Source organism: Fusarium tjaetaba, assembly GCF_013396195.1.
Source record: "Fusarium tjaetaba strain NRRL 66243 chromosome Unknown NRRL66243_c0000124, whole genome shotgun sequence".
In the NCBI taxonomy this organism is placed as follows: domain Eukaryota; kingdom Fungi; phylum Ascomycota; class Sordariomycetes; order Hypocreales; family Nectriaceae; genus Fusarium; species Fusarium tjaetaba.
Genome location: NW_023501320.1, coordinates 16,299 through 43,959, shown reverse-complemented (window position 1 = coordinate 43,959; position 27,661 = coordinate 16,299). Strand labels below are relative to the sequence as shown.

At 50.0% G+C, this 27,661-nt stretch overlaps 7 protein-coding genes across 7 annotated transcripts; 3 read left to right on the top strand and 4 right to left on the bottom strand.

Annotated features, from left to right (window-relative positions):
* Positions 1–989: 989 nt before the first annotated feature.
* FTJAE_6397 (actin cytoskeleton-regulatory complex END3) lies at positions 990–2,284 on the top strand (the record flags this gene model as incomplete). Its single annotated transcript, XM_037353004.1, has 3 exons — positions 990–1,226; positions 1,279–1,513; positions 1,563–2,284. The coding sequence occupies 3 exons, from the start codon at positions 990–992 to the stop codon at positions 2,282–2,284; spliced, it is 1,194 nt and encodes a 397-aa protein (XP_037206508.1).
* Positions 2,285–2,387: 103 nt separating this feature from the next.
* FTJAE_6396 (apoptosis-inducing factor 2) lies at positions 2,388–3,568 on the bottom strand (the record flags this gene model as incomplete). The annotated part of the gene is made up of 2 exons (XM_037353003.1): positions 2,388–3,395; positions 3,452–3,568. 2 exons carry the CDS (start codon positions 3,566–3,568, stop codon positions 2,388–2,390), a joined length of 1,125 nt encoding a protein of 374 aa, XP_037206507.1.
* An 844-nt stretch (positions 3,569–4,412) lies between these two features.
* FTJAE_6395 (acyl-coenzyme A-binding (diazepam binding inhibitor)) lies at positions 4,413–4,820 on the top strand (the record flags this gene model as incomplete). Its single annotated transcript, XM_037353002.1, has 2 exons — positions 4,413–4,538; positions 4,668–4,820. The coding sequence occupies 2 exons, from the start codon at positions 4,413–4,415 to the stop codon at positions 4,818–4,820; spliced, it is 279 nt and encodes a 92-aa protein (XP_037206506.1).
* Positions 4,821–6,121: 1,301 nt separating this feature from the next.
* Positions 6,122–6,979, bottom strand: FTJAE_6394 (uncharacterized protein; the record flags this gene model as incomplete). Its single annotated transcript, XM_037353001.1, has 2 exons — positions 6,122–6,624; positions 6,697–6,979. The coding sequence occupies 2 exons, from the start codon at positions 6,977–6,979 to the stop codon at positions 6,122–6,124; spliced, it is 786 nt and encodes a 261-aa protein (XP_037206505.1).
* A 2,672-nt stretch (positions 6,980–9,651) lies between these two features.
* On the bottom strand, positions 9,652–10,992 carry FTJAE_6393 (RING3 kinase; the record flags this gene model as incomplete). The annotated part of the gene is made up of 3 exons (XM_037353000.1): positions 9,652–9,965; positions 10,093–10,850; positions 10,898–10,992. 3 exons carry the CDS (start codon positions 10,990–10,992, stop codon positions 9,652–9,654), a joined length of 1,167 nt encoding a protein of 388 aa, XP_037206504.1.
* Positions 10,993–15,495: 4,503 nt separating this feature from the next.
* On the bottom strand, positions 15,496–16,990 carry FTJAE_6392 (DNA repair rhp55; the record flags this gene model as incomplete). Its single annotated transcript, XM_037352999.1, has 6 exons — positions 15,496–15,768; positions 15,831–16,153; positions 16,204–16,464; positions 16,569–16,621; positions 16,671–16,878; positions 16,933–16,990. The coding sequence occupies 6 exons, from the start codon at positions 16,988–16,990 to the stop codon at positions 15,496–15,498; spliced, it is 1,176 nt and encodes a 391-aa protein (XP_037206503.1).
* A 7,763-nt stretch (positions 16,991–24,753) lies between these two features.
* FTJAE_6391 (DNA-binding creA) lies at positions 24,754–25,917 on the top strand (the record flags this gene model as incomplete). The annotated part of the gene is made up of 1 exon (XM_037352998.1): positions 24,754–25,917. One exon carries the CDS (start codon positions 24,754–24,756, stop codon positions 25,915–25,917), a length of 1,164 nt encoding a protein of 387 aa, XP_037206502.1.
* Positions 25,918–27,661: the final 1,744 nt, after the last annotated feature.

The following is a 27,661-nucleotide window of genomic DNA, read 5'->3' as shown; positions in this document are numbered from 1 at the left end:
ATGCTTTCCAAACAGACAGAGGCTATACATATATAAGGAACAGGGTCAAGCGGTCTGAAGAAAGGATTAATTTAAAGGGTCATTGGTTTCGCGCCTTCCTTGCCATTTGCCCCTCCAAAAAGTTATCAGGGGTGGCACCCGTACCCCTCTACCCGCTACTGCAGGCCCACAACCTTGTGAATCAGCCATTGAGAGCTGAGTTTATGGGGGTTCTCTCCAGGTCCCTTCCTTATTTGGCAGTGGGGCTCAACCACTCAAAGCCTGGACTGTGGCTGTTGGCTAGTGACTCTCGGTGAACCTCTTCTTGTTTTAGCGTATGCCTACGAGATGATGGTTCAAGGACTCAACTATTAGCTACTAACTAAACATGCAAATTATCCTCCTCTTGCTATAAGGCGCGAGTTCCTGATGAACTGCCATATTCACGATCAGCAGTAACTTGGACAGTACATGACCTTAGCAAACTACAGCTTCTATGACAGGCTGGGCTTGGAGAGTGGTGATGCTAATGGATCCTGTCCATAAACTCATGAGTGGCTCAGATACATCTTGTAGCATTGCACTGTCAAGAGTGGCATATCGTCAAGTCTTGCTGGAACAAGAGTAAACTGAATAAGTGATGCCAATGACTTACATGCTCTATCCTCTCTCACTGATCAGCAACCTAAGCTTTCTTTCTTACCAGTAAGATTATGCGCTAATTTGGATATTGGCTAAGCGGGGGCCGCAGATGCATCAGGGGAAATGCAGGCCTGTCCAAGCGTGGCTGGAGAGCTGGCTTCGTCATTCAACCTCCAGCTCACTCTAACCTTGACCATAGAACCTTCATCTTTGCCATTCCGCTAATTCATTATCCTCTGCGGTCGCCGCCGAAACGATTGCCTCTATCTTTCCCTAATTCGGTTTAATCAGAGCGCCCTTTTGCTTGCTTTTTCCTCGACTTCGAACAATAACTCCACGCGGCTCCCCATAGCCCCCCAGACGTGATCATGGCTCCCAAGATCGAGGCGCAGGAAATTGAGACGTACTGGAATATCTTCTCTACGCGAACAGGAGGCGGCAAGTTCCTTACAGGTGAACAAGCCGCTCCTGTTCTGAAGAACAGTGGCCTCCGAGATGATCAGCTAGAACGAGTGTGGGATCTTGCGGACGTGGATAATGATGGAAATCTTGATTTCGAGGAGTTTTGCGTTGCCATGCGCATTATCTTTGATATTCTCAACGGAGTATGGCACGGTAGCTTAAAGGTTCTTTGGCTTTGTAACTTACGAATTTTAGGAATACGCGGATGTGCCGACAACATTGCCCGACTGGCTTGTCCCTGAGTCCAAGGCTCATCTCGTGCAGGCTGGCCAAGCTATCACCGGAAAGTCAGTACAGTTCGAGCAGGTTGAGGACGACTCGGAAGACCTGGGGCTCAAAGACGGATTCGAGTGGTACATGAAGCCTGCGGACAAGGCCAAATACGAGCAAATCTACCAGGAAAACCGAGATATGCGCGGCGAGGTGGATTGTATGTCTATGGCAACCCGATGTTCGGAAAATAAAACTAACGATCATAGTCCATGCGCTCAGTGATCTTTACGAGTCCCTTGACGTTCCCGATACTGATGTCCGATCCGCCTGGAATCTGATCAACCCCTCGGCGCAATCGACTATCAACAAAGATGCTTGTCTCGCATTCCTACATATCCTCAACTACCGACACGAGGGTTTCCGAATTCCCCGTACCGTTCCGGCCTCGCTTCGATCGAGCTTTGAGCGCAACCAGATTGATTATCAAGTCGACAATCAGCGAACAGGCGCTAACTCGCGTTGGGCCACCAAGGCCGACGATACCACGAGCACCGGCCGCAAGGCTAAGTTTGGCGATCAATACCTAACGCGCCTGGGTCGAAGCGGCTTCAAGAGCTCGGGCACGGATTTCTCGACGGAAAAGACGGAGGACTGGGAAGAGGTTCGACTGAAGCGCAAGCTCCAGGACCTCGAGGATAAGATAAAGAAGGTGGAGGAGATCGCGGAACGCCGGAAAGGTGGCAAACGCGATTCTAAGCCTGCACTTGTTAAGAAGGAACTCGATCAATTGCTCGAATACAAGCGACGAGAACTTCGGGAATTGGAAGAGGGAACTGGTAAGAGCGCGGCTGGAGGAAGTCTCAAGAGCATACAGGAAGATCTCCAGACAGTCCGGGAGCAGGTTGAGGGTCTAGAGAACCACTTGAGAACACGAGAGCAAGTTCTTGAGCAGATCAGGCGGGAGATTGAAGATGAGAAGAGAGCATAGGCGAACTAATTAGATTATGGGTGTGGGTATGTTGCTTTTTCTTTGTAATATCATGGCGCTTTCTTGAATAGGATATAAGGCATTGCACTACACACATTCTCAATCACCACATACTTCCGTTGACGTACTTCTTGGTACGTTCGAGACCTAATGTACGACCCTTGACGGCCCATACAGCAAGCGATGGCACCGGGATTTTGCCTAGGCGTCCAGCTCCGCGACTTCGACCTGTGGCGCATAGAAAAGCATCTACTCGTGGACCGCTCACAGGCTGTGGTTCCCTGCCTTTGAGTACGAGGTCAATGTTCTTGAAGACGCCGGCAGCTTGAGCCTCCGTGATCAAGAATGCAGCGCGAGGCTTGGATACGACGTCTCCAACTGCCCATACGCCCTCTGCATTCTTGACGCGCATCTCATCGTCCACGTCGACGTAGCCCTGCTTGGTGAGCCACTCCTTGGGCAGGAGCCCAGAATTTGGCTTCAATCCCATCGTCGCGAGGAATAAATCTGTCACCAAGTCCTCTCCATTGGATAGCTTCACCAACGTCTTGCCGTCCGGTAGTTCCGTCGTGTCCTCGGATCGTACACCAGCACGGATCTCAACGCCAAGGCGCTTCAGCTCAGACTCAACACTGCCAGCAATCTGGTCGCCTGCGACGACTTTGTCCTCAGCTGAGATGAGTAGAACGGTAGTCGAGGGATAAGCATACTGAATCTCGCCCGCGAGTTCAACGCCTGTAGCTCCGGCACCGGCGACAACAATATGCGTAGCCTTTTCAACCTTTTCAGCGGTGCTGTGAAGGCTTTCCACGAGCTCTTCGTGCGAGCTGGATGCTTTCCAAGGGAGTGAGGGATCAACGGTTTCGGCACCGGTAGCAATGACAAGATGATCATATTTGAGCACGGTCTTCTGGTCAGCACCAGCATCCGTATCGACTGTCACGGTACGAGCCGTATGATCAACGCCAGAAGCAGTGCCGACAATGAACTCAACGCTGCCGGCAGGATACTGGTCCAGGCCTGGCTTGATGGGCGCAAAAATCTCATCGTCTTTTATAACGCCAGGGACAATGGCGCGAACAGAAGCTAGGTTCCAGTAAAAATGGCTACTCTGTAAGCTTGTCAGTATCGATGGCGTAAAGAGCACAGAATCTGTTGAGTGAGTACCTTCGAGACCAGTATAACTTTGAGATCTTGCTCACGAGGTCGCGTGTACTTGAGTAGTTGGTGGGTGACGGCCATACCGCCTAGGCTACCGCCTAATACGACGACGGTCTTTGTCATGATTGCTCAATTGATGTGAAGTGAGCTTGATGGTTATTTCTTGGAGGTTTGTGGCACTCTTTATCAAAATTGAGTAGCCCATGTAACGTGTAGATAACGTCGGAGAGACATGTGAGCAGTGAAAGTTTAAAGCCGAGCGAGCATGATTGTTCCGCTCCCGCTGGTCTCGGAGCAATACTAAGCTCGTCTATGACGAGTTCAAGGCTGTGTAACGAAAAGATGTTCCGGAACGGCCTATGTTTCAGGCTCGCCGGATACTGCAATATCTGATTTGAGGCTATCGTAGCTTCAGCTGGTGTTATATGTGTGGGCTATCTATCTATTCTGTTCAGCTCATGCTGGGCTCTTGTTCAGTCTCAGGCTCCGAGGTGGGGAGCTCTCGAAGCTTGCTTGTGCTCATGCTTTGCATCCGATTTTGATGTGTACCTTAGGAAATACTAACAAAGCATTGTCTGTAATCTTTCGTTATACCTCTACCATAAGGTAATAAATGATATACCTATCTCCAAGAATTACAGACCCACGTGCCTCTCTTTACAATTCAGTCCCAATTAACCTGTATCCAGCTCCTTCCTTCCCTCGGCAGATCCCCTTCTCATCTCACTTAAGGAAGGTAGAGAAGGTCCCCGAAGTAACCAATCGCAGATCACGACGTCACTCAGCGCACCTTGGCCCCTAAGCCCCTCCATCGAATCCCATGACCCCGCTATAACCCGCACGACGGGAGAAGCCAAGTTAAGTTCCTCAACAAACACCCCAACAGCTCTTCTCTTTCTTATTTACTCTCTTCTCCAAACTTGATTCCTCCAATAACTTCAACAACTTTCTCATATCCACGCCCATCATGTCTGAATCTTTCCAGAAGGCCGCCGAGGACTCCAAGAAGCTTACCTCTAAGCCCAACACCGACGATCTTCTCAGGCTCTACGGTAGAATCTCCGTGATCCCTATCTTCGACCTCTCAGCTAACGTTCTCAGGACTCTACAAGGTCGCCAACGGTGAGGACTTCTCCGCTGCTACCGCCCCCGGCATGTTCGACCTCAAGGCAAGTTGAGAAGCCTGTATTCCTTGCCTACGACGAACTAACACCGCTTTCAGGGCAAGGCCAAGTACAACGCCTGGAAGAAGGCTGCCGAGGAGGAGAAGCTCACCCCCGATGCCGCTCAGGCCAAGTACGTTGAGCTGGTTGAGGAGCTCAAGGAGAAATGCGGCTACGATGCCAACAAGGTCCCCGAGGCCGTTGGCAACTAAGCGTCCAAATCACCACTTCGAATAGACAAGCCTCTACGACAGAACAACTCAAGAGCAGGAATATCTAAACGCATATGAGACCATACAATATTGGAGTCAGATCAGATGGAAGAAGCCCTTTCGCGGTTTCCTTTTACGCTGCCTATAACACGCATCGTATTTAGCTGTCGAGATAAATCATACCCTTTCGTTTTGCGCCATTGATGCCGTCCAGATTTCCACAGCAGTACTCGCATCGTACCAGGACTACGATCTTGTGTGTTATGTGTTCCTTGGTGGGCAACATGTCATGGGATTTCGCTCCCGGCCACATGTGACATCACTCACAGCTGACGGTGATTCCCAAACTTGGTGGTGCATTATCACGTAATACTCCTCAACCCATGCATGACATTGCGGCGTCGCAGGACTTGAGAGTCTTGTAGGAGAATGTACAACTTCGTTACCTAGAGTCCCAATTCGACCTTGGCCTTCCGCCTCAAATGTCATTGCACAAGGTTTTGCAGTATCTTACTGATGGTCTGTCGAGATAGATCTACAGATGTGATGTGCGTAAATCAATACAACCTAGGACATGGTTATGAGCTACTATTGAACTATGCTAGACCGTCAACAAATCATCCAGCCCCTAACACAAAACAATAGCACCACAGTCCAGGATCTATCAAGTTCGCTGCAGCTCATTCGCGCATGGCGCATCAAGAAGAGTGGATATATAAGACTTGTATATTTGCTGTTCTCAACGACTCACATTTGTTACGACGATTTCGCAAATAGGCGTCACTGTTCCTCATCATTGTGTAGAATGTTTAGGTTGAATTGTGTGCAATGTCGAGTAAAATTGTCTACCAGGGCAATTATTAATGTCAAGTATACGAGGCGGAGACTAAGCTCTCGCAACGTGACGAATAGTAAATAAGTTTTAGGTGTAATAAGGTATACGAAAACCGAATACCGATCGTAAGAATGTATGTTCCAAGCGCTGAGCGTTTCTCATTTCGTTTCAACTCGTCCTCCTCATGCTCTTTTCCTAGCCAACCAAAAACACCAAGCCGATCAACTCCGGTTGAAGACGTAAACAGAACGGGGGATATGGAAAAAGGGGGTATTTCATCAGAAGATTAATGCAGCTCGACATTGCACCACGTGTTTTGTTTTCAATCCACCTCTTGTTTGGCGTGTTCCACGCATAAAGCCTTTCGTTGCTTTCTTCATCATTGAGTCATTATTCGCGACGACGCATGAGCGTCATTTTGGGTGGTATCTCGCGAAAACCAGTGTTTCCACGGGAAGTGTGTAACTTAGAGAAGGGCGAAGAAGCCAGCAGCAGCGAGGAGCATGGCGCTCACGCCGGTGAGGGAAGCACCACTGCTAATGGTGGAAGGCTCAGGAGAGCCGGGAGCAGACTCAGATGGCTGAGTAGGCGCGGCAGTGGCGATGGTGCTGTTGGAACCACTCCAAGCCGTGCTGTAGCCAGAGCTAGGGGCAACAATGGTGGTCTTAGCAGCCTTGGTCGTGGTCTTAGCGACAACAGACTTGGTGGTGGTGGCAGGCTCAGTGCTGGCAAGAGAGGTGCTGGTGATGTAGACGGTTGTCGAAGTAGTCTCTAGGGCGGAGGTGGTGGTAGGAGCAGCAGTGGTGGTAGCAACGGTGGGAGCAGCGGTGGAGGTCATGAGCTTCTCGGTCTTGAGGCCGTCCTTAACGCCGTACGCCTTGGCACACTGAGCAAGATCCATAGATTCAGGGCAACACCAGGTCTGAGCCTTGGTGTCATGAGAGCAGTAGTAACCTGCATCGCAAGAGTCTCAAGAGATAGTTAGCATTCGGTTTATTCTATGAAAAAGACTCATAGACGAATGAGTCTGGGGGTACATACTTCCAGTGCCGTCAAAGCAGCAAGACTGCTTAACGGTAGGGTTGAAACAGTGGGTAGAGTCATCCTCAGAAGGGCAAGACTCGTAACCAGCACCACAAGCCTCAGCGCAAGTGTCACCGCCGCCACCACAGACTGACTGATCAGGCTGGTATCCGGGAGTAGAACGGCGAGCGAGGCTGAGACCCTCAACGGGTGCCTTGACCAGCTTGTAAGGCTGGGGCTCGGCAGCAACGTTGCTGGCACAAGCCAGGAAAGCGATGGAGGCGATGGTTCGGAAAAGCATCTTGTCAGACGAGCAAAAAGGCTGAAATTCGAATGAAGTTGAAGTTGAGCTTGGTTGGCTTATACGAGTCCGATCTGGCAGACAGGGAGGAGAGCCACAAACAGGGTATACCGATGATGGTGGAGAAGGCGGTTTTGCGTTGAGCGGTAAGCGAGTGAGTGAATACTAGATAAAACTAGGATCAGAGTATAAACGACTGTTGTTGTTGTTAAAGAACGGAACGAGTATCGATAAAAAGACGATTCTCTAGGATAGCAGGGACGACAACAAGGACGAACGAAGAGGTGTGTGAGGGAAGATCAAACGATGAAGTCGTCGAGATGGGGGCACATTCATGTAAGTACTAGTAGAGGCAGCGAGAGACTGGGCCACACCAAGCCCAAGGAAGGAAGGGCTCTGTCTCTCTCGTCTCTCGGGAAGCAGCAGCAATGGATGGAACCTTCAAAAACTCGACCCTTCCTTTCCTTCCCTGGCAAATGGGGACGGGATTCATGGCCGTGATAGGCTGGTCCAAACGGAGCATCATGCAGAAGCAGTCTGGCCCTGCAGTGGTTCTGTTCCTGGGGGTAACAAGGACAGGGGCCCCCCTAATGCTTCTAATATTTTTTAATTTAAAATGTCCATCGTGGTTTGCTTCAATCACCACCAATCCGCGGACGACAAGAAAAACACCATACCCAATATGGATGGACCGGGGTGGCAACGGGACTTGATACGGAGGTTGCTTGATGGTTTGAGCGTTTTGTGACAGGAACAAGATGTTTGAAAGGCATGGATATAGGGTTTTGTGTTGAAACAGCTATCGAGGATAAATAGTAGATGCAACCTTGGAGCGAAAAGGTAAAACAAGACGATACCACATGGTTTTGTGGTGCGACTTGTTTCTTTTGCTCTCCTTTGAAATGATCGCCAGCTTGGGCAAATGACAGCTGCTAGTAGAGACAAACTAACGAGTTGAGTTGATAGATTTGAGAGCCCAGGTTAATTAGCCGCCCACTTACAACAACATCAGGCCAAGCCAAGCCCTACTGGGCCATAGTGCAATAGAGCGCAATCTTGGAGAATGGATGTGTTGGTCTCTCGCCCGAACTCAAGAGTCAATCTTGCATATAGTTTACCGAAAAATGCCAAGTCCCTTTTGACGTCAAAGGGTGATATTCCTTCAATAGCGATCAGCCTCTTTGCTGACCTCTCAGGTCCCGGCTATTGTCTCTGTGAGGGGAGAAAGGAAGAGACAGCGCATGGTCGTGTTGCCTTTTACGGCAGGTACCTGAGACTGAATACTGGGGCATGTCACTCATCGTAGCCTGTGAGTGGCTGGTCTGAGCACCTCACTGTAAGTCGTGTAACTCCAGGGGTCCAGTGGGAGGCTGCAGGTACTACCCGAGGCCCGTTGCGCTAAGAGACCGCCTGACGCAGGAACAGGAACAAAGACTTGGCGTCTTTTGATTGAGTAAGGTACGTATCGGATAATATCCATTGTTCTCTTAGACAACGGATTGTCTAAGTAATGATACACTTTCTCATCCACACAATTCTATTGGCTCTCTCTCACACAGACTGACAACCAACCCTCGTCTCTCTTTTTCGCTCAGTGGGCTTGGCCTTGGTTTCAGGTTATTTAAACGACAAGGTCATGCGCCATTAACTCAACCACTGAACCCACAGAGCAACCAATTGGCAGGGGTTCAAGGCCTGGACCCAGTAACGTCAGTGGCAATCTTAATTTCAATGCGAGTCTGTTCCCCAGACTAACTAAGCCAGCCTGAGCGTCTATTGATTGACCTTTTTGCGCGACTCGATCACTTTGCTAGCCTCCGTACTCCTTACCTAGACTCTATGGCTCTGTTGTACTCTGTACATGAGTACGATATCGTGGTGCCATCAATCTTTTGGCGGCGGCTGAAATAAACTTTCATACTGATGTCACGATGAGAATATCATGGCTGCTGTGCTGTCTTCGTATAAATCCACTGACAACTCATCGTCGGCTTCCCGCAGACGCTTCGACGGTTACATCAACAACGCACCTGGACAGCACAAGCCCAAGGATCACGTAGGTCAGCTCCCAGTGGATGAGCTGGCATAATCGACATGCAACTACCCATAAAGACCAGTGACTCATAACACCACATCATCTATCTTCCCATCACTCTCGGCTTCAAAGAAAGCAGCCTCTTCCATAGCGTTCACTAGCAAAAGACCCGCGCTTGTCAATGCTTCTTAGCTCTAGTTAATGTCCTGTAGATTGGTCTTCATCCCGATATCTATTGACGCGAGATGGCGTTGTCCGGAGCACTTGGTGACTCGATCTAGTTCAACTTAATTTGGCCAGTTCTTAGGATCGTCAGCTAACGCAGCGATCGACCACCTTGATCAGGGTTAATAAATCAATTACTCTAACTGTTGTACTGTGAGCGGACAAAAAGATCCGACTCTCCTTTTACCAGACCTCTCAGAGACGCCCGAACAAAACACATTACCTTACGTACTTGCACAAGCACGTATCCCCATCCTATAGTCTCCTAACCGCTGTCTAGTACAAGATAGCTTGGGGCGCACCTCATATATAGATATATAATACAGGCGTTTCAAACATCGCCATGGATTCCGGCCGCCGAGGATGGAGATTCTCCTTCAGCCGTAGTCGATCTTCGCGATGAAGCTCCCATCTAGTCGGCTTCATCACCACCCATTTTAGCAATCCATTTGTTCATGTGAGAGAACTTGTCTTCAAATGTCTTCTGGAGCTTCTCCCCCGCAAGCCACATTGGGTCTCCCTTCTTCCAGTACGTGAAGCAGTTGTCGAAAATCTGACGTACGTCTGCAACGAATTCCTCGTCGCTGGTGTACTCCTTGCGATCCATCTTGGCCTTGATCGTGGTAAGGTCCATTGGTCGCTTGACCTTATCGAAGTAGTCAGGCACGCCATCCTCGACGGGTTCAACAGCGTCTCTGAAAGGGCCGACGAGTCTGGTCCAGAATCCTATCTTCAAATTAGTGATTATATTCGGCTTCAGAAGCGTCAGAGGTGAACTTGCCAGGTCCGGACAGCATTCTTGTCAGCAGGTCCGAGCAGAAATCCAACTTTTGTGATGTGGTGAAGTCTCGACCTTCGGCATAGCCAGCGCCAGTCTTGCGTCGAGGCGCGGGCTTAGGCAAAGAGCCGCGAGCTTTGATCGATCGATCTACTGATGCTGGAGCACTAACTGGTCCACCGCTCGCTCGTCGGCTCTTCTTGGCATCGTTCTCAGGCTCGTCCTCCAGATAATGAACGTTCTTTCGGGGTGTCGCAGAAGGAGCAGCACTGGTGGCTGATGCTTCGGGGGCGGGAACCGTGTCGAAGGAACTCATGGCAATGACAAGCTCGCTGAGCACTTCCTGCGGTAGCGACTTGGCAAATTCTGCTCGCGCGTCCGAAAAGCGCATGTACTCGGCGGTCCATGACAGCAGTAGCTTTCGAATCGATGAGCCTTCAGGTGTATCCTTCCAGACCTGGATGAGAAGAGGTGTAGCTGGGATTGATTCCGTGATTCGACGACAGTCAATCATCGCGTTAAGAGCTTTGTCACAGAGTCCCTTGATATTGAGTTTATGACCAAGCTTCCAGAGTCCAACAAGAGCCTCGTACGATGGGGGATTCGCCTCGTCCGCAATCACCTTGTCCATGTACAGGAAGTGTTGAGCCAGTCCAAATATTTCCTTTGTGGTCTCAGGAAGCTTGACTATGTGCTCGATCTTGTCATCAGGTGTGGTTCCTGAAAAGTGCTTTTCGTAGAATTCGGATCGAGAGGAGAGGAGATCTTTCTGTATGCCGAAAGGAGTCTCATCAGGACCAACGAGGATGATGACGAACGTGGGATGTGGTTCGCTACTTGATGTCAATATGTGTTCATAGGACGGTATTGATAAACGTACAGCCAGGAGAATGGCTTCTTCTCGATCTTGACATCTTCAACCTTGGTCTCCGTGGGAACTGAGGCACGAACCTCTCCGGTTTGAGGTTCGGGCATGATGTCGAGGTGATATGCGAAAACGATATCCCACAAAGGATTTGGGTGTGGGAGTATACTATCGAGGTCTTGAGTTGGGTCGAGTGACTGAGCAAATCTGAATCAGTGGTAAGCCTAGAACCTTATTCACGGACAACCGAACAGTGGCACGATGGCAGTGTCAGGAAGGTGAAGTAATTGTGTACAGAACAACCCCAAATAAACTCCTGTTTCGATTGAATATGAAATTGGAGTCTCAGCCTCGCCAAGAATCGCACAATTTTGAGAAAGAGTTTGATGCAGTGAAATAGGGAGGCCATCTTACTCAAGTCTTCTTTGTTCTCATCCACCGCTCGTTTCGCTGTCTCTTGGAGCCTTGTGTCAATTGAAACACATCTGCAGGTCTTTCGATATAAGATATCTCTAGAATTTGATGTCGATTGATGAAGAAGGACGGCAAATGATGAGTTGAACTTGATATTCACTTCTGCCCTGGTTCAAGTGAATGTGAAGCTAAGAGAGAAGTCGCGATGAGATTGTTGGCCAATAAGATCACGGGACGACTACAAAGAGGGATCGGCCTGCAGATTGTCCGTTCCCGGCTGACCTCGGTCAAGGATAGTTAGGTAGTTACCCTATATCTATTTATTCTTTTCACATCCAATTCTTGACCAAGACTCAGTAGAAAACGGTCAACTTTGAGTGTATGTTATGAAATATGCTGCTATTGAGACTTATGTTGACTATCACTGATACCAAGTAAAGGATAATTGCGTCATGCGTTCTAATATGAATTTGTTCATTGACTGTTGTCTTCCTTGACAGCACGCAATGCTCAAACAATATCAGATTACGCTCTTAACATCACCTTTGCACAACCACTCCGGGTTAACCGAGGCCACTCATTTTCACGTAAAACAGTTACTGGAAACTCCAAGCCTACTGATACTCTCCACTACACCCGTGTATGAAGGTCAAAGTAAGTAACGGGGTTCTGTCGTACGATGCTGATGCAGGTCTCGGAATACTGTGAGCTTCACGGCAAGTTCAAAATAGATACCGAACACATGCCAGCGAAGAATATCTTATAATGGCAATGCTTGCTGATATCAGAAGTTTCGGGGAGTTGTTACTTGTTTCTTTTATTATGTGCCATATTGAGTATAGGTAGCAGTGGACATGGTTCTGGAAGATGCTCAAACAAGGCAGCCAGCAGACTTGCCAGGCACATCCGTATGTTTCATGCAAGTCCCCTCGCGGCTGGCTAAAGCTCGAAGCTTCTATCCAAGTTCATGGATAACATCAATGCAGTTGGGTTGGTGTATCAACCCGAATGGAGAAATGGCATGGTCAATATTCATGCAGTACTCAATCTCAACATGATCGCCAGTACAGAGAGAGATCCATGTGGCAACAGAATAATCATCGAGCCAGTCAACTACAGACCTGGAACGCTCTCCAAACATGCGACCCATTAGGATCCGCAAAAGAGCTTACGACAATCTGTGAGCTGTAACACAATGCAGCCCGAACCACCTAACCACATATCTCGGCGGCCTGAGGAAACAAGGATAACTGTCAGTACACGTATCCAGGTGGATGCATAAGCTCGCTCCTGGGGGTATACTAGAGAGTCTGTTTCCGTGGGGACCCCATGGTTTCTCATCCCCAGAATTATACTGCAAGCCTGCTATCTATTCACGGGGAGTCTGTGGACAAAGCTGCTGACTGATTGATGCGCATACATACGTGGCAAACCAAATGTTGAACCGGACTACTAATATAGAATATCCGTCACGCGTTATTTAAACCACCAGAGTCCGGGTGCCCGGTAATGGGGCCGTAGTTGATTCCATCCGTTGGGGAGTGCCGAGGAAGGTGTTCCGGATGATACGATCGCACAGTTCGCCGCCAAAGCCCGTGTTCCACATCACGCGATATTGTCCGCAGTCTTCATGATGCCCTGCCGTAGTCAAGTTCCCCAGACCTCAATGTAGCACCGGTATCCATATTTACACACAGATAGACACCGGGGAAAAAGCAAAACAAAGGAAGGAGAAAAGCAAGTGGAAGAATGCGGTGCATTTCCCGTGGGGTCAATGTAGCAAGATCATCGGCCATCTGCCGTGCATATGCCGATAAGGCATCCAAGTTGGAGGTCTACTTGTACGGAAAGCAAGGAACCAACAACTGTGATTGGAAGTATCAAGAGCTCGAACTTCCGGGGCACTCGAAAGATCAGGCCAGAAGCTGGTCAAGGCGCATGCTTCAACATTCCACATCTCGCGGGGTTCGCCTTGCGACAGCTTCAAGGCATTTCACCGATAGTCCTCAATTGGATGAGCAAATTGACCTGTCAATCCACTGAGCTTTGAAACCCTCAACAAGCGACGACACGATCCAAGTTCTCTGGCACAGAAAGGTCGCTGTGGCAGTGGTTGGGGATCTCCGAGAAGTTATTCGCTACCATCGGCCCATGCTGATGGATAATCGTCTGAGTGCCTTATAGACGTACCCTGGTCTTGAATGGATACTCTTTTCACACACAACTGAATGATGCATGCCTGCCCATGGAAATGACTTGACCCAGGCATTGCTGTGGGAAATCAAATCAATGACAAGAAGTTGAGTCGTGGTATCCGTATAGCACAGCAGTAAAAAGTTCAATGCACCTTAAGCCGCTCGCTGCCGTGAGCAATTGCCTGTCGAAGCCTACATGAGGCTGCTGAATTCTACACCGCTGACCCTGTAGCTATCCACAACCTTCCAAAATGGAAGTTGTTCAACATGTATGGGGGAGAATGGGTCGCCAATTGATCTGTGTCGTATCTGAAGTATCTCGAGTGCGACAAATATTAGAGCAAAGGCCAACAAATTCCCATATGGCGGGCATGTCTCGGCACGACTGCAAACCGTAGTCCCATAGCATTGTGAGGCAGAGGCTAGTGGGCTTCTAGAGCAGCACCCAATCCAATGGAATCTCGGCCCAACTTGCGTGAATCCTAGATCGTGAGATCTGTCGTGGGCCTGAAGTCATGCTAGTGCACATCCCGTATTCTGTGCAGCGAAGAAAGCCAAGTCATTGGTGAGAATGCAGATGCGATTCAACAAGAAAAAGCCACGACGGCGGTGTGTGGTCAAACGTCCGCAAACCCGTGAAATCTCCAAGACCCCTGGTGCCTGGCATGGGTTCAAAATTTTTTCCTTGACTTCACCTCCAGACAGCCGCCATAAATGTTGGTGATTGATTTGTCGAGTAGATGAACACGCAACATTGAATCCTCTCGGCCACAAATATCGCACTTAGCCCGGATGGGACTCATCTGGTATATTCTAAAGCACCACGCAGACCGTCGTTATTGGAGGCTGGGGATTGATTTATCCCCACAACAGAGGGCACTGGGTTTCAAGACTGCGCATTGTATCCATAACAAGAAAGCGAAACACGGGTTTGCATTGCGCATATACTGTTGCATGCATTGCATGCGCCGTAGTGTGGTATCGCTGGTCGAGATATGCATGGCAAACCATTTCAAGTAAAGAGCCATTGATGCTTAATGAAAGTTGCGGAAGATGGGCGCTGTACATGTGCATAAGACAGACGTTGATAGCGCCATCCATGCTGGGCCCAAACTGCTGCGTCATTCGTCAAGTCAGCTATGCTTCTATGCATCTTCTCCCGAGCTTCTTTTCTCCAAGCACCTGGCTTTTCAGTCCAAGAGGTTGAGTGTCCACGTTTTCTTCAGCAAAATCGCCACCATCAATGACACAGAAATAAGGGTCGTAAAGAAAATCCCTGGGATGAACGTATCAGGAGCCTTCAACAACCAGGTCGGAAGGGTGGTGTGTGTGTACAAAACCCGGGGGCAGAAACAAAGCACACAAGTATCTTTTCCCCGTAGGTACTTCAAGATCCCCTTCAGAGAGTGACCGGCCCGGTGGAGCACGCACCTCCAAGCGCCACGTTAGGAGAGTAAAACCTCCGCCAGCCGCCCAACCGTTGTTCATTCTTGGGTGACCTGTATGGAGAAACGCCAAGTAAAGCTATGCTTGTTTGGGGAACCTAGGTCCTGGGGTTGTGTGTTCGTAGAAAATTCTTAACCTTCGAGAAGCATGTCTTCGTCCGGGGACCATGCTAGCCACGAAGCATGACGAAATACCTCCCACCACGAATTACGATGCTTTACCTCATCAGACTACGGCCGGAGTTGTCCGAAGCTTCTTGGCAGCCCGATCATGGCCCAGCAAGCATGATGCGCGGCTTTATTGTGGCTCCCAGCAATCCCAGTTTGCGCTGTTTTCTTGCTCAAGGCGGAGCCGCCATGGCTATTTGATAAAGGGGCTCGAGTTTTCCTTCATTTCGCTCCGTGGGGATATCTTGACTTCTCCGTCCCGCTGTGAGGCTCTGCGTAGTCTGCCCATGCCTGGCGAGATTGCTTTACAGTCTGGAATGCTCGGTGCTTCACCGGCGCCGAGACTATCCCCCAACAATCCCCAGACTCCACACAGACTCCGTCCAGAGCCTCATTTCATGATCGATTCATCATCAGTGACAGGCTCTTCTTGTTCGCTGTTTTCGTCTTCGCTTTGACCGATGTCTTGGCCCAAAATGAGGTCTTCACTGCCTTGCCACTGAGGCGGAGGCGCCGGCATGGCCGCTTCATCTTCATCTGCCCATCCATAATCCTCGTCATCCTCACTATCAGGAACCTCGAGTTCTGTTTGTCCAAGCTTTCGCTTATGTCGGGCTAACTCAAAGGTTTGTAATGCTTCGTAGGGAACCTGGCTGACCCCGTCCTGTAAACATCATGTAAGTCCCTATTTGCTGGCTCGAGGATTCGGTGCCTGACAGAACGTACCAACTCCACTTTAAATGCGACGACATTCTCCACGACCTCCTGGCATGCCTTTCCGTCTAGTTTTTGCAGACCTGCCAGGAAGACGCTTGTAAGATTGTTCTCTTGCCAGGCCCAGTCTCGAAACATGACAAGTCGAGTCGAAATCCCTTGTTCCCATACACTGGCATTGACCGCAGCTGTCAGCGTTGCACCCCTTTCTGAATGCATTTTTGTTGCACACTGAGACAGAACCACAACTGCACAATTTCTAGTTGCAGCAAGCTTGTGAAGAGCATTCACGATCGAAATTAATGCTTGTGTTCGCTTTGCAGATGGATTTGGACCTGTGTAAACGTTAATTAGACTCTGGAACGGAGAGAACGTATTTACTTACCCTTGTTGCTCTTAGATGTAGCTTTGCCATCGTGGGACTTTGGCAAGGCGGAGTTGACCAATGCTGATAGCGAACTGATGACCATTAAAGAGCAGTTGCTTGGAATCAGCTTGGCGGTAGGCCGTGACACGAGAGCAACCAAATGGGGGAGAGTGAAGCATGAGTAATGATAGAATCGACTCGAGTCTCCTTCTTGAGACTCTGAGGCATCAAGCGCTGGATTTGTTTCACTGTTGCGACGAGCTTTTGTTGCACTGGTCACTGCCCGAAGTCTGTCATGCTGCAAAACTTGAAAACAATCTACGAGGCAAGGGTAAGCTTGGCTCTTTGGAAGGGATGAGAATGTTGGATCGGAATCAACAGACCTACCCAGACAACAGCATCGCCATCACACAATGCATTTGCTGTAAGCTGCAGCCTATCCCACAAGTCAGCTCTATGACCGTACCGGGCAACAGCCAACTCACCCCAATGCTGTCTTGCCAGCACCAGGGGGACCCCAGATCTCCGTGACCTGGCCGCGCTGAACACCACCTTTGGTAGTATCTTGAGAGTCAGCGATTATATTGGAAATAAGAGAACGATCCAAATCCTCAATCCCAGTGGAAACATGAGTTGACGCGTCGTTATCAAGCTCGTCAAGAGCCTGTGAAGCTGATACTGTTGGAAGTCGGTCTGTTGCAAGGTAAGCTTAGACTTGACATAGCAGGAAATAGTGACAAAACGGACGCGTGCCGGGTGCATTAAAGCTTGCTCTATCATAGCCGTGAATTGAATGGTAATCCATCTTCAGCGAGTACTCATGCTCATTGCGATATAATGTTTGGTAGATCTGCCTTGCTAGGCATCTTCAAGTGGATCCTCCTTTTCACTCTGAAGTCTTGCGCATGATTGGCCAAGAGTCACATGATGAGCCACTATTACACCTTCCTCCAACATAGTAGGTGATTGTAAATCAATGATGCCTTCCATTGTACTGACAATTTAACCTTCCATGTTATGTGAAATTTGCTCCTGGTTTTCGAAGCTCTCCCGTCGGTAATACGTTTCCTGAATAAAATACTGTGGTTGTTGCAAGCGAGTTACTTAGCTGAACAACATCAGATCACCACGAATCAACACGCTATGTTCATACTCTTACTCTATCACACCAGCTATATGTTGCAACAGTTGCATTCTGGGAATGCGACAAAATGCTTGATCATTGTATGGACCTCGCCTAAAGCATTTAGCCGTCGGCTACAAGCATTTTAGTTGCTGTAAAGCGGCGACTGTCATTGTAAGAAGTGAGTTGTCACAAACTTACTTCATCAGTTTGTCGTTAGGAACATATGTGATAAGATTTGGTAGACGTCTAAGAAGGTATATGACTGGACATGGGATAAAAGAGGACTGACTACATGCCATCGGCATGCTTTCCCGTCGTCCGCAGTGTGCACAGAAGGCCAATGCTGCTAAATGTACGGGTGCGGGTTACCATAACATCTCCGATGCAGGAGCCAGACACAAGATAGCGCGGCATGATCTACCATGCCTTGGCAGATCACCTTGACTCGAGCAGCCGATCCTCACATACCAGAAACGGTCATGCCACAAATCTCTCACTCCCGCCTAGATCATGGCTGTCCGCGGGAGGATCCTGTGGGGAAATTGACGCTACCCCATCCTCACGACCCCAGACGAGAAGCGAAAATTTCGAGTCCCAAGGTTTACAGTCTTAGGCCACGATAGGAGAGTGCCGTTGAGGCCCCGAGATCAGGAAACCGAGCCGTATCGCCGTTGAAGAAATGCAAGCAAACGAAATGGAGTATGATGCGCGTGGTATTCTTGAATCTTCCGATACCATGCTTGGGAGGTCTTGCTCATTGGTGGCGGAGCTCGCATTGCATCGACACCATGCCTGTCCCCGGTACTTGCATCTTCTACGAGTACGAGCATTTCGGCGATGGGGCAGAGTTAACCTGACGCGCAAACAGTGACAAGTCTTGACCTTTGGATCGCCACTGCTATCTGAACTTCAAGTTCACTTGTTTATAACCCTTACCGCTCCACATTGATTAAGCTGCAACACGGCCTCCGACTTAGCGCCGCCATTTCCGAGCTTTTGAAAGAGTTTATCTGTGGGTTTACCATTAGTCAATTTCGTCACAACGAGGCTTATAAGGGTGGTCGTGCACTGGGGACATCAAGAGTCGTGTCATGGCCAAATTGTCTCACACGGCTAGATACGGCGGGTCCCAATAGAGCTGCAAGGTACCATGCCCTGGAAGTCGTGGAACACTATCCATGGGGGTTTCTTGTAGACCCTTGGGGATTACCTATGGAGAGAGGCATGTGAAAGGCCAGAGTGCCTGCCTGGTCGCTCGAGCTTTGCTGAGGGGCCATACTACCTTGGTAGTGCGAGGGCCATATGTACAATTCGAACAGGCCAATCTTTCTGACAACGGGTGCGGGGAACATGTGATTTCGGCGCTATCAAGTATCAACCATCTCACCGAAAGCCCCTCCGACGATGTTAAAGTAGGATGGTGTTGAGTAAAAGGCCGAGTACACTACTGTGCGCAGAGCTATCTCATACACCAAATGGGACAGTGCACGTACGGCTCGGTCAATATCGGGTTCATGAACGGGAATAACGGTAATTAAGAGCAAACGACAGGCTCAAACAAGCTGTGCTGTCAGGCTGTGTCATACCCCCACGATGCAACGTTCAAGTGAGGGTCCAGTTTGGGATGAAGATTTCTTAACCACAATTTTATTAGGCCCTTGGCTCTGAGTTGTGCAAGAATTCCATCGTCTTGCTCAATTACCCGCCTGGATGCCATTGGTGATAGGTACGGCGATAAGGGACTGTCAACCTCCTTGTTTGGGTCTAGTCCAGCTCTCAATGAGCCGCAGGCTTTCTGCAAGGGACGCCAGTGTCTTTGTGCATGCAAAAAGCTGGAGCCCCGCAGAGAGCCTGCCTGTTGTTGGCCAGAGATCTAGGCCCCTGAATGCTTGAAGAGGAGCCGCCTCTCAAAAGCCAAGCCACCAGCAACTTGCTAACAAAGAACCAACGATTGAGTCTGTACTCCGTACCTGGATGGCTTTCATCTTGACTGACTGACTAACGCAGGGACAACACACCAATTGCTGCACCACGTGGGGCAAGACCTTGACTGAGTGCTGTCGACTCAGTCAGGCCTGCTCAGATCCGAACCGAGATGACTACCCCTTCTTGTTTTCGGGCCTTTCGCTGGCTCGGCTATTCAACTCAGGGCCTCGAGTCAAAGCAAAGCCCAGACTGAACTGGCAGCACTGAACATGCAATCCACTGTGAGTACCTATCAGACAGTAGCCTTGCCTCTGGGAGGAAGGAAGAAAACTTCTGAGTTGAGGCAAGCTGCCAGAAACACCGAGTCCAAGATCCACTAAATCTACAATAAGTCTATATTGAACCTAACCAAATCTCTTTGTAACCTATGCCGCAAGCTTTTCGTTTTCTTGCCTGCCCTAGCCTTGGCCCGCTGCACCTCGAAAGCTTCAAGGTCGTGACCAAAGCGTTACTCAAGAGGTGATGTTTGGTGCTCATCAAACATATCAGCTTCTCGGCGCTGCGGCTGTGAATCTTAACCGGTTACTTGGATTCAGGGCGGGCGCATTGGCCTCAGCGGCAAGCCATGGGTTGCCGCATCTCGCATGGATGTAAACGCATTAGGTAGTTAGCTGTTATCGGCCAAATCAATATGCGCATCCAATGAGCAAGATTGAAGCTGCGATATGAGTTGGGGAAATAGCCGCAAGCATTGATTAAATCGGAGATCTTGTGATGCCGCCGAGTCTAGGGCGTAGGAGTAGGGTTTGCGGACCCGGTAAGGGTCTGCGACAAGCTGGGCAATTCCGCCTCGTTATCACGACATTTTGGCTCATGAATCCACTGGCCCTTTTGGAAACACTCTAGTGCCTCAGGAGCTGCAATGGCCTTTGTTACGGGTATCTCCATGTGTTCTTGACCGCACCAGTTGCTGGCATCCAATGCAACAATACTCAGCGAGCCAAAGAAGACCTTCAGCCGCTCAAGACTACAACGGTATGCAGATGCATCAGGCCATGGCGAATCTGGAAGGCATCTGAACTCCGGGCCGAAGTCGAGGATACATATGCTTCCATGCAGGCGGTGTTCGCCGTTCCGAATCACCGAGGGCCAGGATAAGATCTTAGATCAATCCCCCGGAATTGCCGCAATTAGGCTAGTCCGCCTGGGATTATCACCCAGCATCAGGCATTCGATTCCGGGGCGCCATCGCACAAGGGGAAGCTGGAGAAAGATGGGGCACAGAGCCTCCCAGTGCCTACCTGGGAACTGGGGTGCCGGTTTGGGGGTCGGATTGCCTTATCTGCTCACACGAACGGGATTGAGTGGTCGCTCGGGAGGTCAAACGACGAGGTGGCGTACCAGGGTCACTGACAGACCAACATGCCGTCGCAGTGGGCGGAAGCCGGGAAGCAAAGAGCAAAACATGTGCAGAGGCGGCACGGCGTTTTCAAAAGGGCATGCTCAGAGTTTCTAAGCGGGCATTGAAGCCCCTGGGGGCTCAGGATGCGTACGGTTTGCCAAAAACGACAATCTGGGCTGGGGTTAGGGGATCATATCAGTCAAGTTTTGCTTATCACGGCCTGTGATTGGAACTCTGAGAGTTTGGACACCCCTGAGTATCAGCAGTGTCGGCGACTAGGCCAAAACTCTGATCAGACGTGGAATCTGGGGAACATGTTGCCATCGATCCGCCGAGCCGCAGCTGCAGCCAGAAAAAAAGAATGCCTAGATTTGGACAGCCGCTATCTGGAGCCTGGAGCTATAGACTAACTAGGAAAACAGGGGAATATTGCTATTTTACGTCAAGTTTGGAGTTTAGAATGGATCTCGACTTTATCTCGTGATGAGGTTGATTGCGGAGATTTGTATGGGGGCGGCTCTATCTAGACCTTGGACCGGCAAATCAGGAGCGTCAGCAAACAAGAGATTATCCGGGGATGGGGATAATGGCGTATGGGGGAGGCGAATTTTGAATTAACCAGATGAGCAACTGGGGTAAACTAATATGTTTGCCATGGACGGTCAAGTATTAACTTATGAATGTCTTAGAGCCGCGACTCGTGAGGTGTCCGCTTATGGGTTTATCTTTGCCCATCAAATGGTCTAGCCCCAAGGGTACCGAAACACCGTATGTACAATGCCGCCGAAGACCATGAACAACTGACGATAAGAACCTGGACAAGTGCCAAGGAGCAATCACGCACCCCCAGACGACGGCTTGAGACGGAGGAGACTGACTCTGGGGAGCGCGCTTGTCGCGGTGAATGGCACGATTATACTGGGGCGCAATATGAAGATAACACCACTTGAAGCGCAGCCGTTGGTGAATGAACTGGTCTCGTGTGCGCCCAGAAGATCCCAGAGTCCAGGTCTATCTATGTACAGTAATATGCGGAAGGGGTTCTTGGGACTGATAAGCTCGGATGATGGATAACTGACTGCCGTTGCATTTACCGGCTACCGACTGATACGTTGCGTATGTACCTATGTAATTCCAACAGCTGGCAATGTTTCGTCATCACGGAACAAACATTGCTGCAACTGATATGGGGGTCAGTCATTGATTCAACTGATGAGTTTCCTCGTCAAGACTTCCAAGATGAGCTTTCATCATTCTGGTCCAGTATTCTTTCGGTTGCGTGCTTATCATGATCAGCTGGGAGAGTGATTAGCCGGGAGAAGGCCAACCCCACAAAGACTAGGCTTTCAAACACCAAGGCTATGCGGACAAATAGCCGAGCGATATCGCAAACCAAGCCGCGGGTGTTTTGGCGCATTTTACTGCTCGGATCCTACATTTTGGGCCCAGAACAGTCTCTGATAGGTGTTGGCGGCCATGGCGGCTTTGACATTGATAGATAGCACGAGGATCATTACCTCAAATCTGGGGAGAAAAGTGTGAGTGGACTTCTGGGGTAATAGATTTGATGCTAGTCAAGACTTACACGAAAGCGTGACCCTCGTGGAGCGCAAACGATAGTGCCGAGATGAAAATTCAATCTCAACTGAATGAGAAACCAATGGATGCCCATGAGGGTCAACAGCCAGTGGAGTGGCACCTGTGAAGCATCGTGAGCTCCATATCAGGTCAGGACCCATGAGAGATAGGTGGGTGTACTGTCGACTGCGTCCCTGGAAGGTTCCACTATAGCTCAGGGCTAGCTATCGTAGCATGATTTCCTAGCCTGACAGAACGGAGTAAAGGAGAAACTGGGGAGGATGCCGCAGCGTTATCTGGGTTATAGGTAGGTGTTGCAATTGGTAAGTTATGCTGCGGTATGGCATGATGAAGACATGGCCCTGGAAGTACAGGTCCGACGTTACAAACGGACGATTACGTACAATTGGTGGCTATCACGACATTGGTTACTGATTACTGAGCGAAAGAGCATGACAAAATGACAGAAGGATACTACTGATGGGGATCGACATGCAATTTTGTCTCTTGTCGAGCCTCACTCACGATAATCCCAAATAGTGGATGTGTCTACGGATGCTGATATAAGTAACCCGAGGTTGACGATGCTTGGTAGACGACCCACGAGTCAATACATATCATGTCTTGTCGTAGAATACACTAAAAAAATCAGATAATAAGACAACAACAACAATAACAATAGAAGACACAGTCGGAGCCGCTCGATGGAATGAAAGCCAATCAGTTGAGCACGACATAGGGAGAAAGGCCTGATGCCCCACGCTCCGGGCCGGCAAAAGCGTGAGAATGTGAGAGAGCCGACGGAGAAAGTCACGGTGAAGTGGAGCGTTTGAAAACTCTCACCGTCGAGCTTCTTCGGGCATTGGCGGCCAAAAGAGCCAGAAAGGATTGGGACTATTCAAGCGGGCCAATGAGACCGGGGAAGGAGAGTCCCCACAATCACAACAGAAAAAGAGTCAAGGTGAAAAAAAAGCAATCGGCGGTCGGGACGTAAAAGCCGAGGTGATCAAAAACAGAACAGAGGAGAGATTCGGGGCATGCTCGGCCAAGGGGAGTGGAGTGCGAAAGTATCTTGGCCAAAAACCTACATTACTGTAGGAGTGACGTTAGAGTTCCCCAGTTTACCCGTCTGCCTCCCCCAGGCCCGTGTCGCGCCGACAAGGTATGACTCGCTCTATTTTGCCTTTCTTCCCTTCTGGGGTCGGATAACGATAGCGGGAGATCACTCTTATCGTCGCACTGCGGATACAGAGCCAGGTATAATAAGAACATGGAGAGATGAACAGATAGGCCACTTTGTGAGGAATACAGTCGCTCAACCTAGGTCGCATTGGCAGAGACAGTTGGCCTTCCTCATGCAGAAACATGTATGCTGTGCTGTGCTATGCTTAGCTGAGCTGTCTTTTTTTTCTCTCTCTCTCTCACTCTCTCACTGTGACTCTTCATCTTGCTCGCCCCGTTAATGCCCCCCAAGGATAAGGCCCGAAGAACGGGGCTCATGTTCCAGAGCCCCCCCAGTTACACCTTCCATTGGAGCCTCCTGCTTCTCCCGCTGGGGTAAGAGAAGAAAAAGGTGGAGGGGCAGGCACAAGAACGCAAACCCGCAATACCTACGCCCCACGCCCCGTACTGCCTCTGATCCTTGAGATTGAATGCACCCCCTTGGAAGTAGTGGATAGACACCCCAAGCCCAAGCCAAGCACGCCAAAAGCGAGCACGAAAAAAAAAAGAAAGAAAAAATCTAAACTGCGGAGTCCACAATGGGGCCGCCCACGGGGCCCTCCAACTAAAATCAGTGGACTTGTCCCCTGTAGCGGTAGACCGGACCCTCTAGTGACTTTCCTCTGTAGGCGCTCCCCCTTCTGTTTCTACCGCTGCCTGGCCTTGCGGGCTCAGATTTTCTCAGCAGGTATCCTCAGCAGGCACATACAAGCCACCGTGGTGCCCTCGGACGTGGGGTGAACAGGGTGTGTGATGTGGAAGGGGGTGTCCTCGCTGGCCCTTCCCGTCCCTCGTTCCCTCTCTTTCCCCTCCACCCTCGCTCCATTCGCGCCTCCCTCTCTGCTCGTCGACGTCGCAGTGCAGTGCGTGCTTCTAGTGCCGAGCCCGGCATCTTTTATAACCTTCCAATCCCCCCATCCCCTCCATCCTCAAGATTTTCGTCCTTTCCAGATATCTGCATTCGATCTTCCAGCTTCCCCGGAACTTGATTCCTCCACCAACTCGTATCAACTTCCGAGATCTTAATCGAAGGATACTTTCACTCAGTACCAGTCCGAACAACATCCACAGCAACCATCACAACCTGAACGATATACTCGTTCACACACAACGATACACCATTATTATCTCGACGACACTGGAGCAATTCCACCACCTCAGCCAACCTCAATAACAGTTACTTTGTTGAGAGTTGGGTCTTCCAGACGTCTATCACATGCAACGAGCACAGTCGGCCGTGGATTTTTCCAATCTACTTAACCCCACAGTCCCGGCTGATAAGGAATCCGAGAAACCCCATCAGGGCGACGTCGAGATGGCTACGGCAGCAGTTACCGTCATCAAACCCAATGGCCCCCTTCCGGGTGTCCAGAACTCGGAGAACTCGAATGAGTTGCCCCGACCTTACAAGTGCCCTCTCTGCGATAAGGCCTTCCACCGCCTCGAGCATCAGACTCGACACATCCGCACTCACACTGGAGAAAAGCCTCACGCCTGCCAGTTCCCTGGCTGCAGCAAGAAGTTCTCTCGATCTGATGAGCTCACACGCCATTCTCGCATTCACAACAACCCCAACTCAAGGCGAGGTAACAAGGCGGCCCAAGCACACCAGCAGCAGCAGCACCAAATGCATCAGCAGCAGGGCCTTCCGCCTCATATGATTCCCGATGGAATGATGGCGCCGCCTCCCGCGCCCAAGACCATCCGCTCCGCCCCTGGCTCTGCACTGGCTTCACCTAATGTGTCTCCTCCTCACTCCTACTCTACCTTTGCTCTGCCTGTTTCTGCGGTTCACTACAACCGCGGCGGTGACATTTCCATGCTGGCCAAGGCTGCTACTCAGGTTGAGCGTGAGACTCTGACTGCTCCTCCTCACCACAGCAATAGCCACCGTCATCACCCTTACTTTGGTCACGGAATGCATAGCTCTCGAGGCCATCTGCCTACGCTTTCTTCCTACCACATGGGCCGCTCTCACTCAAACGAGGACCCCAGCGATGACCACTACTCTGGCGCTATGCGACATGCTAAGCGATCAAGGCCCAACTCCCCCAACTCTACAGCTCCCTCTTCACCAACATTTTCCCACGACTCTCTGTCACCCACTCCCGACCACACCCCTATCGCTACTCCTGCTCACTCTCCTCGTCTGCGACCTTTCACTACTGGTTATGAGCTGCCAAGTCTCCGAAATTTGTCTCTCCAGCACAATACGACGCCTGCTCTGGCCCCTATGGAGCCTCATCTCGAGCAGAATCAGTTCCAGCAGGGATCTGCCCCCACTACCCAGCCTCGCCCTACTGGGATGTCTTTGACGGACATCATCAGCCGGCCCGACGGATCTCAGCGAAAGCTCCCTGTTCCTCAGGTTCCCAAGGTGGCTGTCCAGGATCTACTTTCTGACAATGGCTTCAGCCACAGCGGCCGGAGCTCAGGAACCAGCAGTTTGGCCGGCGGCGATCTCATGGACCGGATGTAGGACACGACATGGCATCGCAACTCGCACGACTTGATGACGACTATGGGTTATAGAGGAATAGAAAGGAATGGCGTTTATGGTTTACAACATGGCATTCGAATTACATCATCTCAAGGATTGAGCACTCGGCGACGATATGGGCGGCATTTGTGAAATGAAAGAAAGCATTTCTTGTTCAAAGGGCGGGTGGACTGCCCATGTTTTGGAGGCGGCGGAAACTAGAACTCGAAATGCGGAGCACTTGGATTTTTTTTTACCCTCGGGCTTGCCTCGGGGGACGTCGGAGGCTATCACTGCACCGTCGGAAAAGCAGTTCTATTTGATATCCACGGATCTTGTTCTCTTTACTTTTTGTTATGAAAGAAACTTCACTCCTGTTACAATTTCAATCAAAAATATCATGTCAAATGTTTAATGTTCATGTCACCTCATTTTTTCCTCCCTTTGGATGTGCGGGATCACTCAACTGTGAAGAGGGCCTTGATGGGACTTGGTAATGGGTCGACTAGGATCTGTCACACTCGGGTAAGCCTCAGCTCAGCTTTGTCAAGCCTGCGCTGGAGGCTAACGGGACTGGGTTGCCAGTGGCTCCTTGGAAGACTATGAAACTAATACTTGTATGATTCACGGCGATAGATAGATACCTAGACCGAAAATGCAGCGATGTTATTCCACAAAAGCCTACGGTTGCAATGCTCACAGAGCTTATTACCCACCACTTGAAAAACGAAGTAACCTGCCTGGCTGGTCTGGAATGCCGGCGATGAACTCATCGTGTCATAAACCTGCTGGCCGGATGGCTGATGTCAGGATCATCGTGTGTAACTGATGGCCATTTCAATTCATGGAGGGGTGGCTATCTATTAGGGAATTCAAAGGTTCAATGCTGAATACCTTACGTCGAGACATCCTTGGATGACGCTATCTCCGTTGCAGAAGGTTCGACCACGATCGAGGAGGGTGATCTAGTTAGAGACAGAAACAAGTCTCCCAGAGCGCAACCGCAGAATCGGAAGGGTCAATAGTACCTATTTTCCACCTCTATCCCTCTCTCTGTCCGAGGGGGGAGCTATTTACTAAGCAGGGCAAGCTTTGCTTTAGAATTTGGCTTGTCTTGGGGGCCAAGCCCAGCTCGGCGTTGGTACCCCTTTTTTTAGATAGATAAACCAGATCAGACAGATCTAAGAATGCCGTCATATGACGGGGAGTTTGACGACAGCAGCTGCTGACGGGGTAGGCATACCTGGAAGAGTTTATCTGTCCAGAGATTCGGAAGAGGAATGCTCAGATACAGCATCGTAGATGTTCTACTACTTCCCCGTTTTCTTTGTTTCTTTCCGACACATCCTCTGGATCTATGCACATTCGATCAAAATGGCTGACGGGCAGAACTGCCACAATCTGATCTGCCGCATTCCCCCACCATGGATATGCACCATCACACCACACCCCATCCAAACCTGGGTATCCAACCCCAACCAAGCGCCTGTGTGTCAGCGCCCCGATGGTGAAATTCTCAGATGGTGGTGGTCATTACATGGGAAACAAGCAAAACTCCCAGGTGATATAATGCTGTACCGGTATTGGTAGACGCACTCACTCTTATTGTTGTCTCTTTTCGCTTTTGTTATCTACCCATGCACATCCACCAGAGAATAAACCTTTTCGGCTTATGATATGAGCCTCCCTCCCGGCTATTCAACTTTTCAGGGCGCAACAAGTGCCCCTCAGCGGCCGCGCCAGG